General features: G+C 37.3%; 1 protein-coding gene across 1 annotated transcript in view; it reads right to left on the bottom strand.

Moving 5' to 3' along the window:
* LOC104534485 (voltage-dependent L-type calcium channel subunit alpha-1D-like) overlaps positions 1-14365 on the bottom strand; it is a 34792-nt gene extending 20427 nt beyond the window's left edge. The window contains exons 1-5 of the mRNA XM_010190607.1: positions 14238-14365; positions 14027-14123; positions 12362-12464; positions 10426-10527; positions 4674-4804 (exon numbers count right to left, since the gene is read on the bottom strand). Coding sequence (XP_010188909.1) covers positions 4674-4804; positions 10426-10527; positions 12362-12464; positions 14027-14123; positions 14238-14338 — 534 coding nt within the window. The 5' untranslated portion in view covers positions 14339-14365. The remainder of the gene's footprint in view (positions 1-4673; positions 4805-10425; positions 10528-12361; positions 12465-14026; positions 14124-14237) is intronic.
* Between the last annotated feature and the right edge of the window lie 891 nt (positions 14366-15256).

Genomic DNA, 15256 nt, shown 5'->3' with positions numbered 1-15256 from the left:
CAGTATTTCTACACATGCTCCTTAGTCAGCCTGCCTTCCTGGGTCCACATATTAAATCTTTAGCTAAATAATGTGGCTTCCAAGGGAAGATTATATACCCATGCTTGTTGAAACAAGACTAATGTAGGTGTCCTGGTTTTGTTGGGATAGAATCAGTTTTGTGTTCAGGAAAGCTGCATTTCTGAGAAGATTGCAGCACTCGATCTAGTGGGACAAAGTTGGTAAGACACCTTGTTTTAGTTTTTGCCAGCCCTGGGGTGCAGATTACCATAGTGGTCATGGTCTTTAGCACTTTTGAGTTAGCCAGGCGTGGAAACTGGAGGCAGCAAAAGCCAAGGCAGCTGACCCAAGCTGGCCAACAGAATTATCCCATACCATAAACGTCACAGTCACTACTAATGGGAGAGGTTGCTGGAGACAGCCCTCTTTCCTCAAGGCTCGCTTATCCCTGGAGGGTCTCTGCGGTCATTCTGCTCCTGAGGTCTGCTCCCGGGTTCAGTGAGACCACTGTGCTCTTGCTGGAGCTGTGGCTCTCAGGGTCTGTCATCTAGCATTAACTGCTGGGAGTGAACAGTTTGTGACCACTACATGGGCTGAATATAACTTTGTGTATTTTATATTAGTATTGGTATTACTTTGAGTTTCTTCTTATTATTATTTTATTAAATCTGGTTTTATTCAATTCATGGGTCTCCTTTCCTTTTCCTGATTCCTTGGGTGGGGAAGAGTTTTCACGTGATAGAACAACGGCCTAAACAGAGAAAGTCGGCCACCAGAAAAACCTCACTGGACTTTCCCAAGCTCACAGAATTTTGTCCATTGTTACACAGTTCTCTTCAACTAACTAAAGATGGTGTAGATGATTCCTTATCTTTTATACGACTTTTTAAAAAGTGCTTTTATTGCTGAAAACATTACTTTTTATGACCCTTATTTGTAGTTTTAATATCGTGAAGATTTTGCTTTGCAGTTCTATAAAGCTTTTTATCTTGCATGTCAAAGTTCTTAAATTATTGCACATCATTTTTCTGCCTACGTTAACATAAGTCATTCCATCAGAAACAGCAGTGCAAGTAAATGTTTTAAACAGTTTTAGTTAAAAGTAAGGTATCCAACTTAATATTGGGGAATATAACTATAGGACTAGTAAAAAAAAAAAAAGAAAACCAAGCAAAATCATAGGCATAACTCTCTTGGAAGAAGCAGTGCCTTAGGCCATTTGACAGCTACATGGTTTTCTCCTACAGAATCTTCCAAAGTACTAAACAAAACTATTGTAAAAAACAAACAAAAACCCAAACAACCAAATACCATTGAGAACATGAGGAACAAAGGAAGGCAAAGAGGAGAGATCTACATTTGAAAAGTTCTGTCACATTCTCATAAAACAGGGAAAATGGCAACATTCACTAATTTCTTGCCTCAACTGTTGTCCTGAGAAATAATACACAGAATGGGTATAAGGAGCATAAACCTCTCTTCAAGTGGATGTTTACTCCCTGAAGCCAGGAAAAGAGCGACATGGCCTAGGAATCACCAGGATTATAAAACTGTAACTCACCTCTTGCTTCATTCAACAGTTAGGAATGGACTGTAAAGCTTGCTAACATTGTTTTCTTCCTTTCTTGCAGGAGCAAGTAGATAAGGAAGGCAGGCGGGGCTAGATAATGCAGCAGTTGCTGGGTTTATGAGATCTGCAGGAAGCATGTTCTTAATTAATTAACTAGTTCTGCAGGTAATTCCAGCTACTCCAAGAGAAAAGTTAGAGATGTCAGCAAAAGAAGAAGAGCATTTATTGCTCACATAGCTTTTGACACAAACTGGAACAGGTGACATAGCTTTTTGTCTGCTGGTCTGCTTAAGGATTTTGTGACGTGACAATAGGGTGAGACGCTAAGAATATGAAAATATGGTTGGTCTTGTTCTTTACAAAGAGAAGAACTGGATGGCTGGAAAGCCTTTTGTTATCGTATTTTCTTCATCTTATTTAAACCTTTAATCAAACAATTCCTAATAGATTAACTTGAAAAACTGAAGACAGACTTAGCCCAGCTTCTCCTGCTCTCAGCTCTTCTAGCAGTCCAGAAAGCAGAAGCTGTTCACAGTGGTATTATCATGACTACCAGATACAGTGAAATCTTCACTAGTTTAAAGGAGATACTAATGAAATGCTGCTGCTGAAGTCACATCCATGCCCTGGTTACAGGAAGTTTCTAATTTAGGAATAAAGTTCTCTAAACAGCAGAAATACAGGGTAAATACAGCCAAGAATAAAAATAAAGGTCCCATGTTTACTGGCAGATTTCAGTGACAGGAAGTCAGGTGTACCTGAGGATCATTTACCCCTCCAGAGTTGAGAAGGATGACTAATTTAGTACTTGGTTTTTTGTTCACAATCTGCTCCACCCATACCTTAGTAAGCAAAGTCAGGTGCTGCAATACTGTATGTGCAGTTTGTATCATTAGTTTACATGGAGATAGATAGATATATATATATATATAAAAACAGCAAATTCATCTGGATGAACTGAATAATAAAGGTATAAGTCCACTGTGATTGCTGTATGAAGTTACTTCAGTGTTTACTAACATAATAGTCATCACAATTTCCCTAAAAAACTGGATGACAGAGTGATACTGCATGTTTCTGCTCTCCTTAGTGTACTGCTTACCATAGAGATCTGCAAACATTAGTTTACTTAAAGTATTGGAATGAATAAATAGAAAAACAGCTGTTATTGGCTCTCCAAGAACTGAAGTAACATCTTCACAGTTACAAGCCTTTCACAGCCCATTCAACAAGACTTCTGTAGTTGAAAAATAAGTTTGATGGTATACCCATAAATTATGCTGCCAAAAACACTTAAGAATATAGGCTTCTGAAAACTTCAGAGTTTGATAAGTGTTTAAGCTTTGGACAAAGCAAGTCTGGAATGAGAAGGCTGAAAATGGAGAGACATCAGATTTTTATACATAAATAACCTTCCCAGCCTGGCTCATTTTGTTATCACAGAAGTATTGCTTCAATCAGTGAAAAACTAAGTGCCATGCCTCAAATGCCATAAACCTTTGTAGACTCCTAGCAGAGATTCACAGTAATTTTTCATATGTTCTGAATTCAAAAATATTTATCTAAAGACAGAGGGAGTGCTAATTCTTTCCAGTTTCGCCTGGCCCTTGTCTTTCTTATTGAACAGGAAGAGTGATCTGACAATAAACAACAGAGCACACTCACATTTAGAAACTCAGTGTTTGCTTCTATATTGTTATGTGTGCAACTTTGAAAACAAGTAGAAAACTGAAATACTGTGGCTTCAACCTAACTTTGAGTTCCTTATGGTCAAATGCTTCTGAAATTAATTCTGTACAGTCCTTCCTAAAAAGCCAGTGTCTTTCAATTCCCTCTCAGCTTTCCAGTCTTTTTATCTCTACCACTTCCCATAATTTTATCTTCTCTCATTATATGCAAATATTGTTCATACTGCACTAGCAAGCCATGTGCTCACTCACACATCAATAGCAAAAACTGTGATGAATCTTTCTCTGCCTGCTTCATCTCATGGTTAGGGTGACTTGGAACAGAACGTGTGTCAGAGCTGCCAGCAGAAACATGCTTAGGAAACAGGAAAGAAAGAAATTACCCACTTAAGATAGCAAAGATCATTCTGCTGGATCAAAGTACAAACCAGCAGGATCTTAGCAAAGCAAGCAGTATCTGCCTCAGGTTAACATTCCTCCCCTTAGAGAAAGGGATTTTCACAACATATTCCTTAAATTTTGGCATCAGAATAAAAAGCTATCAGAAACATTAAACATCTTTATAGTTTTTAGGAATCTATTCAGTATTAACTAAAATTCAGAAAGTCCCAATCCAATAAAAATGGTGCAGTGTATGATGTCTGGAATTATTTGAGGACAGCCTTCCATTTTCCTGCTTCAAAGTTCGCAATACAAAGCATATCACTGGACAGAAATGTTCAGAATATGCTCTTTAGATCACTGCTTGCTGCAGGCCTGTTGAGAGACAGATGGCCAAATGCATTGTCCTTGTTTCCATTTGATAGCTTGTTTTACGAGACAGACAGAAGTATATGACATTAATGTAGTATGCTAATACTACTTCCTATAAAAGAAATTGATTAAATGTGAAGTTCAAATTTTGCAAATATTAAAAAATACTGATAGGAAAGTATTTCACCAGTAACTACAAGTGGAAAAGAACAGTAAGAATTAAGAAAAAAAGTATATCATAGGAAAACCTCTCTCCTATAAGGTAATGCATATTAGGAAGTTTTCCAAGAACTGGTTTAGAGTATTGTAGGAACACAAGAAATGAAACAGTTAAAGCAAACCAAAGAACAGAAAAGACAGCTCAGAACTTCATTTATCTGAGTTTACATCAGCAACTTTAGACTGTGATGTATCAACTAGACTTGCTAAGAAATTGCATGACAGTTGCTTCTGTTTGACTAACCCACAGAGAATAACTTTTTGCACTTACCTTGTTACAGACAGAATAGCAGGATTACGTTTTACTTTTCTGATGAACAAAGGCCAAAAGTGTCCCAGCTAAATAAAATCCTCGCAGAACAGCACAATCATCAATATTCATCTACCTGCTATTTCAAGTAAGCTCACAAAGTGGTTAGTTAAAAATGTAAAAGCAAAATCACCTGCAGAGCAATCGTGGTATTCTTCGCTGGGTATTTCCCCACCAGTCCTTGTTCTTTGCGTTTCTTGAATTTCCTAAAGTAGTCCTGTATCAGGAAGGTGGCATAGAACTTCCCCACGGTTACCTCATCATCTAAATGAACAGACCAGACAGATCTCTCCCAGGTCAGCACATTTATCAATAGCCTGTACACTCATATCTGATTTGGGGAGGAAAATGTGATGGTTGCAATTGGTACTATGCTTTCAACTTACAACAGTGGCACCTGTAACTAGCTGAAAAGCAATGTTTTAGCAAGCAGTTTAGGCTCAGTCAGTTAAATGAACTCATCCTTAATAAAGAAGAAAACACAACACTTTACAGTCTAAATAAGTTCATGTAAGTTTCTAACAAAACCATAAATATGTTTGTATAGGCATAGAAGCTGAAAGACTGGCTTTAGCTATTTAGAATAAATGGATTAAAAGAAAAGCTACCGTGACTTAGATACACTTATGTTCATAAGAGTGACTCTCTTAAAAAAAAAGTTCTTGCTTACAACACCCCTCTTTGAACCAAATTTGCTTAATCAGTGTTATCAACACAGCACTGTTCTAATTGCATAAGGACATCTTTGCTGCCTGCTTTGCTATGAACATTTTTTAATTGGTGTCATGCCCTCACTATAATACCCAAGCATCTTCCAGTTCAAATTTTATATGTCCCAGGTGCTTACGTTGGGCTATATCTTCTGCCATCTTATTGTCACCCAGTAAGATAGATTCTAGGCTCTGAAGGAATTCCACAGACGTTACAATTTCACTTATTTTCTTGTTTAAGTGGAGATGTGGTCCTTAGCCACCTTCTAGACAGGTGATGATGATGACAATAGTAAATATGAAACAGCACGATGCTTTTCCACACTATTGTATATTAGCTCTGCAATGCTGATAGAAATGAAAATAACTTCCATCAGTTAATTTAGCCCAATACAAAAGATACACAAACAGGAAAATGCAGTAGCACCTACCATTTTTACAGAGTCACTGTTGTGAACAAAACCTGAATTTCAATGTTTTCAAAGTTTTCAAAGTTCCAAGGCAGGTACCTTATGAGGATATCAAAATCGCCTGGTTCATAGCATGTTAAGAATTCATGTGCCTGTTTTATGAGTTCCATTGAATCATTCAGCGATGCAAGTTTGATCTCTCAATGAGTAATGCTTGCCAGAAAACTAGGACCAGTTTTCTATTCAAAAACATTGCTTTTGTTTTCACACACTTTTCCCCTAGAGTTATCTGGCATGAAGTTAGTTATTTCCCTTTCTGCTGTGTTGCCTAATCTCTCAATTTTTTTCAGTACCTTGAGGTAGCTGTTTGCAACATGGTTGCTAGTTGGCTACTGCCATACATAAAGGAGGGCTGGTGTGTTTTAGGCATCAAAGTTCTCTCCACTGTCAGGGCCCACATCCTGACAGGCAGTAAGTTCCCATCGTTCCAGCGGCCCTTGCTGGGACAGACAGGTGCTTAACACATCCCAGGATCTGGGTTATTCTGTACAGCTGTGACTTGACTAAACACAGAAAATCTAATGTGCCCAGACACGTTTTAAGGCACCTTTGTTAGAAATTACGAATACTTCTTTAGTTTCAGGCCATTTGTTTTCTCCATATTCTAACTCTTTAATGGAGCTTTAGAATAGACTTGAGTTTGGTTTTTGTTTGTTTGTTTTGTGGTGTCTTTTCACATACAAACACACTCTGTTAAGCAAGCTTTTTCTCTAATTGATTGTCAAGCAAACTCTCTAATCGATCGTCATGTACTGCAACGTCATTTGTTAACATCTGATTAAGAGAGTCTCTGTGTCTTTGTTCTATCAATACTAATATGTCCCAGCGTATCTCACTAATGATAGCATTTCTAACAGTATTTTTACCTGTAATATGACAGCTTTTTCTAGTTTAAACTTAATTAACTTTCTTCTTTTCATGACTTGCTTTCACATCAGTAAAAAGGATAGGGAAATCCAATCCATGTACAATACTGTTTAAACTCATTTTTACCTCTGTGACAAAATTTGTCTCAAAACAAATCATCTTACTCTTCTCTCATTATAATGGGTTCTATGCATGCCAGAAAGTAGGACAGGCTTTAACTTCAGTAAAAATGTACCAAGGATGTATTCTCCCAGCAATTTCTTTGTCTTTAAATGTATCAAAGCAAAAGTAACTATAATAATTGCTTTAAAATATCTTGGGTGGGAGACCAGCCTGTTGCAGGAAACAGCACATCAAAGATCCTGCTCTGCCAAATACTGACATCTCTTCAAAAGTCTGAGTCCTTCCAGTTCCCGCTAGGAAACAGCAGGAACTCCACAGCTCACAAGAAAAGCTCACCAGTCTACAGATTCAATCTCAGCAGTACAAAGATTTTTAATTGACTCCCCAAATCTAATTTCTAAACTTTTTGTGAACATTTGCTTTAATGTTCATCTGTAATCTCTCTTGGCTGCTCCTTAGGAGACCAATGGTGTTTTGTATTGGGAAGACATCTCTTATAAATCATCTAATCTAAACTTGCCTGCCTTAGTTTAGCTGAATCCATTGATCTGCAATGTAGCCTGGGTCAAACTCCTCAGATAAGCCTTTCCCCATCCTTTATACTATTCTGTTTCAAGTATTTGAACAGAACACTTTTAAAGAAGTGATATAGCAAAAGGCTCCTAGAAAGAACAAGCACATAGAAGTGACAGACTTGATATAACATATACCACTATGGGTTGCACTTAAAGCTTATCTCAAGTCAGGCTACAACACTGCACGACTACTGACTGTACCTGAGACAACAATACCTGCAAAGTCTCATTATGCAGAAATTAAGGGCCCTTATTGATCACTCTGGACATGCACCAACTTTTTGTACGCAGGTTAGATGAATGCATTACCAGTTTGCTGATTTGTGCATGCCAAAGTCTGTATATACAAACAAGATGCGGGTGCACTTCACAGGCACAGTCAGTTGTACTGCAGACACGGGCACACAAGAACTGAAGCCTGGCCAAGGGAGCCATCCTTGACTTTGTTTTCTGAGTAACACACATATAGCTAGATATGGACAGGTATAGGGAGGCAGCTAAGCATAACTGACCAAAGAATAGACAAATCTATAATTACAATTAGAGACAGCAAAAGGAATAATTTCAGTAGGAAGTTTTTTGAAGACAGCAAAAAACTATTAGGCAGGATTAAATGGGCTTGCAGGTGGAAACCGGGAAGTTCAGAGAATACAGGAGAATCTTTAGTGAATTGCATGTATTTCTCTTACTCTCCAGTCTCCTAAGAATGTTAATGCATTCAGACATTCAGGCATTTGACTGGCATTCTATGTTTTTGCAAAGCAGAGTAATTTTTCTGTACTGAAAATATGTTGCTAGCTATTAACAGTTTAATTAAGTTATAGTAATGAGTTATTTAACCAGTACCAATAATTAACTAACTGTTCATTTCTAGTGCATCTCTTTATAGTTCAGGTAAAAATAAAGCTATACTGATTATTTTCATTCTGCTCTGCAAGTAATTGTTCTGTCTGTGTTCTGGAGGCATGGTTATGCGCACAGGAAGCACTCGGTAATACCAGAAAAAGTAATACTGGAAAAAACCATTACAAACCACACTGCTCAATACTTTTAAGTGCAACTGATTTTAACATACTGAATTTGGATGCTTTGTTGACTTACATGTAAGAGAATTTTCTGTTTCCTAGCAGATTGTTGTTATCAGCTGTCACCAATGTTATTGTTATATACAATTTTCTATTAAATTTTAAAATAATTTCTACTCTATACTAAGCTATTTTATACTCTTATGGCATATGAATTTAAAACAGCTATAGTCCTCTCTTTAATAGGCAAGTTACAATATTTTCAATTTTCAGGTAAGTCAAAAGAAAGTCCACAGAGAAACAAACCAAACTGAAATAAACAATTTGTAAGTCTTAAGGACCTCCCAACACATTCTCATTTATGCTGTGCTGTAGAAGCCATACTGTCGCCTATCAATCAAGCAGTGATCCAGGTTTTCAGCCTCCTAGCTACACTAAAGTGCTACATTTGCAGAACAAATATTAGCAATGAATTTTAGTATAGCTGAAAATAAATATACAGCTTATATTCAGCGATGAAATGAAGCTGAAGTTAACAGTGAGTTACTATGTAAGATTAGTCCTAGGAATGTAATCTTTACAGATTCTTTGTCAGATTGATTTAGGCAGGCACAGCTCGCTATTCTGAAGCATGCATCTCTATTTCAATAAAAAAATGTAGGGGAATAAAGTTGGCAAGAGGCAACACTAATTCCATGCCACCACCCTAAAACAGAATTGCTTCAGAATATTCGGAAAGACTCATAGTTGAAAGGAACAGAGGCTGCAGAAAAAGCTCAAGCACATAGTTACAACAATAACAAAGCAATTCATCTATGCCATGCAAGCATTAAGGTGTAAGGCTAAAAACAACAGAGTAGAACACAAAAAGTTGTTTTAAATGTGCAGTATCAGTTCCCCTTTGGATAGGAAAATTTGCTAGATTTTTGCCTTCATCCCCACTATTATCCGGCAGCCACCACACCAATAGCAAGTGGCTCCCTCCAGCGACAAAGCTAATGCTGCTTCTTGGGTCATGCTGAACAGCAGTGCAGCCAGCATGCTCTTCTGCCCCAGAGACTGAGAGTGTCACCTTCCGAAAGGGATCAGCCTCCACCACCACCGGGCCTGGGATCTTGAGTCTGCTTCCAAACCTGAGTCTGAGCAGTCTTGAAAGCTGCCGTAACACTATAAAAGTACAATAAACTACAAGAAATACCAGGTGATTACAATGGATCTTTGTATTGGACGTATAGATAAATATATCCTCGGTGTGGGTGACAGTGCAACAGATCCTGCACCTTTAAAACTTGAAAAGGCAAGTAAAAAACAGTCACCTAAACCTACACTACAGCATATTAATAAAAATGTATATATTGAAAAAGGCTAAATATATATATATCAGAATATATATATTTAAAAAGAGAGCTATGATAAATATTTGACATGTCATTTTACAGCACGTAGGAACAACTAACATACGTGCCTTTAGTTCTCACAAACGTATTGGTGTCATTAGACTTTAGATATCTCTTTACATGGGCCATATTCGTATCTCAGTCATACTGGCATAAATCTGAACCATTTCCATCATCTGTTGACTATGGAACTGCTCTGGTTTAAACTAGTGTAACTGAGATAATTTAGCCCCTTCATTTACTAATTTAGGAAAAAAAATATCTTTTTAAGCTGGCAATTAACTATTTAAAAATTTTTCTCCCAGAAGTATTCAACATATACAAGGATATAAACTATAATTTAGTGTACATTGTCAAGCTTAATTAGTACAAAAGATACTACGTTGCTCAATGCAAAGAAAGTTTAGTTTATTTTGCTGCATGACCTGAAATCAAGACTAGATTTAAGGTCTAATAAGGTGTTTTTTTCAAGCAAGAAAATAAGCAGAACATTTTCCTCTTTCTTTTTGATCTAAGGAAATGGTACTTATCACTCCTATATGTATTATCTAGTGTAACAGGATATAATGTTCTCTACATTTATTTTGTTATTATTGTTTGTTGTCCTTTAATGACATTATAATTGCAAAATTTAGTAATTTTATTTCTTCAGTTCCTAACAATCTAGAAAGACCAAAACGCACAGAGAACAGCATACTGCAAAGTTTATCAGACTGACCGCCAGCTGGAGGGACAACTTGATCGAGTAATTTCATGCTTGTTTTCTTCCATATTTTCTTTATAACTGCTCTAAGTTCTTCATTTGCTTGCTCTAGGTTACCTGTGGCAATGAGATAGAAAAATGGAGGATGGCAATTATGTTTCAACCAGATGCAATGCTTGATCCTTTGGATATTAATTAGCTGTATACAAAAAAAAGACTGTGATCAGGATGCTTTGCAGCAAGCCTAAGCTACATGAAATAGTATATAACAATACTACAACAACCAAAGAGAAGAAAATGTGTAAGACAGTGTCCTGGACTGAGGTAAATAGAACTAATTTTCTATTTAGTGGTTTTACTTTTCAGCTCAGTCTCTTCTAAGTGGCTGAACTTGCTGAAACCAGCAGCACGTTTTTCCAGTATGTGCTGCTAGAAACTGATAATCTCAAGGTCAACTGTCTCACCATGGGTGCTGTGCCTGTGCCTACGGGGGGGAAGTGGACCCAAAACTGACCAACGAGGTATTCCATCCCACACACGTCATACTCGGTAAAAAGCCGAGGGATCACAAGGGTCTTGACCCTTCCATCTTGGAGCCGTTCCAGCTCAGACCCTTCCGACCATCTCGATCCTGCAGCGGCCAAAGTCTGAGCAGACCCTGCTGGTCTGTCTGCCTCCTATCCTGATCCCTGTGTTCCTGCATCAGCTCCCACTGCTGCTGAGTCCAGACTGGGACTTTTCCAGTGCCCTGCTCTGCAGAGCCTCTGGTGATGTACTCGTCATTGGGGGATTGTATATTGGTTTTGTATATATATTTGTACATATTTTTATATATTTCATTGTTTTTCTATTTACATTATTATTCTTTAGTATTAGTATTATTGTTTTATTAAATCTGTTAGTTTTATTTTCCAACCCGTAAGGTCTCTCTTTCTTATTCTCTTTTCCCTTCCCTTCTGGGGAGGAAAGAGGGATTAATAAAGAGCGTCTGTCCAGGATTTAGTGGCCAGCCCAACCCTAAACCACAACAGACAGCAAGCTCCTGGGGCTTTCAAATCAGTCTCTGGACTACCGCAGAGGTCAACTCTAATTTACAAATCTTGGCTCTACTCTATCACTGCTCAACACCTTCTGCTTAAATTGTGCAGAAAGTGATGACTTGCTGTCTACAAGCCACTTCTTTCTTGATCCAAAGATGAGCCTTTATTTGTTTAATCATAGTAATTACTTAGTTGCACAGGCTTGAAAGTTCAGGCAACTGACTAGAGAGCAGCTTTTTACCTCTTGCAGTGCTCACCTAAGCCACAGCAATGCCTGAGGAAGCTTAATCTAATCCGTTTGTTATTGGCAGTGGAACTCAAATTCTGCTGAGAATAGCAGAAGACAGAACAGAAAGTAGTAAAAGACAGTAAAATACTGAAAAAATCTATGAAAATAGAAAGACAATTCTCTGAAGGATACCACTATTTTTAAAAATGTTTCCCTCTGATGCAAATGACAGAAATCCATACCAGCAAGTCAGAACTGGCCTCAACCAAACTCAGGATTCTGCTTTTAAGTGTGCAAAAGCTGCAGTTGCACCAACGAGGGCTCCAAGGCACCAAGTTAGAGTAGTGAAGAAGGAGCACCTTGGTTGGACAGAAAGGGGAAATCATTCATTCCTTGCAGTAGAACTCTTGTTACGCCACTGCTACATGTTTTTATCTGACCACATAAAAGCATATAATAATTTCTGAGATTTCTTGGGCTCTGGCCTCACTATCTTTCCTTTTCTTTTCTAGCAAATCATTCCAGCAACAGTGAATACAACTCATGATGCAAAAGCAAAACAAATACCATGAGATGAAGGCAGCCTTACTCATGTCCAACAAAATGAATAAAGTAAGTTGTAACTTTTCCTCATTGTACCTTCTGACAAGTGCAGTAAAGGCTTTAGAGCTAAGAACCTTACCTTCTGTTTTTATCTTCAGAGCAGTCCTAACCAAAGCAAACAAAGTAGCATTGAACATGACGGTTCCATCACTGTTTAGTGGCATATTCATGGCTACTAACCTCTGTAGATAAGAAAAGGAAAACAATTTTTTATATGGCTTTGTTTGGAAAAAAACATCTCTTGTAATGATCATTTTTGAAAAGCTTATGTATTCAAAGAATGATATCCACTGAGAGGCATAAAAATTATGTCAGTCTTCAAAAAAAGCTGTCTTCCATCCTAGATGTGTATAATAACCACCCAATACTGCTTCTTTCTGGTATTAATCACATGCATGCTTATAAAAAACCCAAAGCTGTCCAGTAGTTTTCATGAGCTATTTATTGAGTTCATTTGCAAACACTGACGCTTAGTCCCTGGCCACAACTAAGTCACATTATGCAAATTTTAAGGACAAATGCAGTTCTTTAAAAGCATGCAGTCCAGTTGCAGTCATGTTCCAGGTTCCCCATGGGTTCCCTCCAGCCTCATGCTCTATGAAGAACCACAGCACCAGCTCTGTCTTGTATAAGCTGCTTCATTTCTCAGGTAATTCTTCAGTGATGCTGTGCACCCATTAAGCTATTTACACTGAATTAGTGTGAAAGGAGCTTTCTTCTTTGGATTAGTCCATCTCTGCATTAGTGCTCATCTTTTAGAGTAATATCGCTGTGACCCTGTCTGTCAGAAGAACACTATTTAATCTATTAAAATATTTTCCTAAGGTCTGACGTGGATTTTTTTTCTATTCTAGTTTGAAAGCATTACTCAGTTGGATAATTTATCTTAACATACAGATATCGGTTTGCTTTAAGTATGCCCTGTGGCATTCCATTTGAACTCAGCATTTTATGCATCAACTTACCTATTTATAACACAGATACAAAAGAAATCCAAATGTTGTAACAGTCCTTTAGTTAAAAGGCTTGATCTTATTCCTACTGAAATTGCTAAAACCACAATATCCATAGTTCTAAAGTCCTCAAATAACATAATTATTCATCTCTTGTGTTGCTTTTCAACTTTTATATTAAAATGCAATTAATCTGCATCTAAATTTACACATTGTGCCGGACAAATTCCACATAATTTTAAAGTCTCTTTAATTTTGAGTCTCTCACTCACTGCTACGCACTGTACTGTACATTTCAGCTTAGTTTATCCCCAGTGGGCAGTCCCCACCCTTCAATCTCATTTCTGTGCAACACACTTCTCATGAATGCAACTGTATCAAAACTTAGCTGTCAATTAAAGTAAACTACCACCCTGCTTCTCCCTGGGACTGAAGAGAAATCAGAAACATCACTGAGTTGAAGTACTCTCATATGTCTGGGTCTCCAGAAATGCTGGGATGAGACAGTTCATATACATGATAATAATGGACTAATGACCAATTTACAGACCGATCCCTTCATCTGGATGCTCTCTGAAGAATTTTACATTGATGGTAACTACTCGGATGAGTACACTGAAATAAATGACACTCATTTTGCTGGTTTAAGTCAAGCCTGTATAAAAAAGGGAAAACTTCAGACTGAAGGAGACCTTGTGAACAGACAGGATTACTGTGCATGTGTGACACATATGAGGCAGAAAAGAATGAACTGTGAGAGAAACCTAGAAAGAAAATACGGTAAAACCTACCTTGCAGGCCACTCGGTGAGGGCACAATTTGCCAAAACCCAGTGGTGGCTGAATGCGTCTCAGTAATGTAACCACATCAAGGTGCTTTATCCTTCCCCTAGAACAAACACACTTCAGTTACCTAATATACACCTATTCTCAAAGAATATACTATGCTTTGGCTTTAATGTTTTTACCAGACACATCTTATCAGAGAAATTATCTAACTTACTTTGCTTCAGGATCATATTCTGACCATATCCTTTTGAACTCATCCAAATGATGGGGACCCAGAATAGACCAGTCACGTGTCAAGTAATCAAAATTATCCATAATGACAGCCACAAATAAGTTTATAATCTAAAAAAGTAATTAAGAACAATGTCCTATAATTATTTTGAAATATAAATAAATAAATAAAAAAAATAATTTTTACAAAGTAGCAGGTTAAGAATTCAAACAAATGAATTGATCTCATAAATACTGATTTCTGGAAAATATCAAATATTACAGAAAATACTTGCTAACCATTTGACTGACTAACTGGAAGTCTATCAAGTAACGATATGACAAGAGCATGATTCTATCTTAGAGCACTCAGCCTTTGGCAAAGGCTCTAACATGGTTTCGTTTCTCTCCATTGTTTTGCCAGACCCCACTACATTAAATTATAGAATGGATGCAGTACTTGTAATGGACACAGTGCAGATCTCAGGAAACAGCTCTTCTATTAATAGGAATCACTTGTCATGACAGTAAGACTTCTGCATACTTTTTGTTAACACAGAACAACAGAACGTGTATATTTACATTAGTTCACAGAATTCTGTTCAACCACTCTCCTTCTGCAAGGAGAACAGTACTGTGAATAGAATAAATCAACAAGCTTAGACCAGACACCTGCAATAAGGAAAATTATATCTCAAAGATTTTTAGAGCAAATAATCCATTATGCCATGGATTAGGAAGAAAGGTTATTGTTCACATCTTATTTGCCACAGTTTGAGCACACTGGTAGAGACATGAATCCAAATTCCACTAAGTTTAAATAATACAAAAAGGATTATTAGTAAGTCAAAGGAATTGCAGCTTTACTGTTAATGAATATTTAATGATACTACTGAGAAATGCACGAAATAATAGGTGATGAAAAGACTGTTAACTTAGCTTTCAAACATGCAACCAATCACTCCTGCATACATGCAGTCAGAAAAACATCTTCAGAGAATGTTAGGAGTTGGAAGAGACCTT

This window comes from Mesitornis unicolor, unplaced genomic scaffold, assembly GCF_000695765.1.
Source record: "Mesitornis unicolor isolate BGI_N332 unplaced genomic scaffold, ASM69576v1 scaffold33368, whole genome shotgun sequence".
Lineage (NCBI taxonomy): Eukaryota > Metazoa > Chordata > Aves > Mesitornithiformes > Mesitornithidae > Mesitornis > Mesitornis unicolor.
Note: the sequence above shows the minus strand (reverse complement) of the source record. Positions and strands in the feature narration are given on the sequence as shown.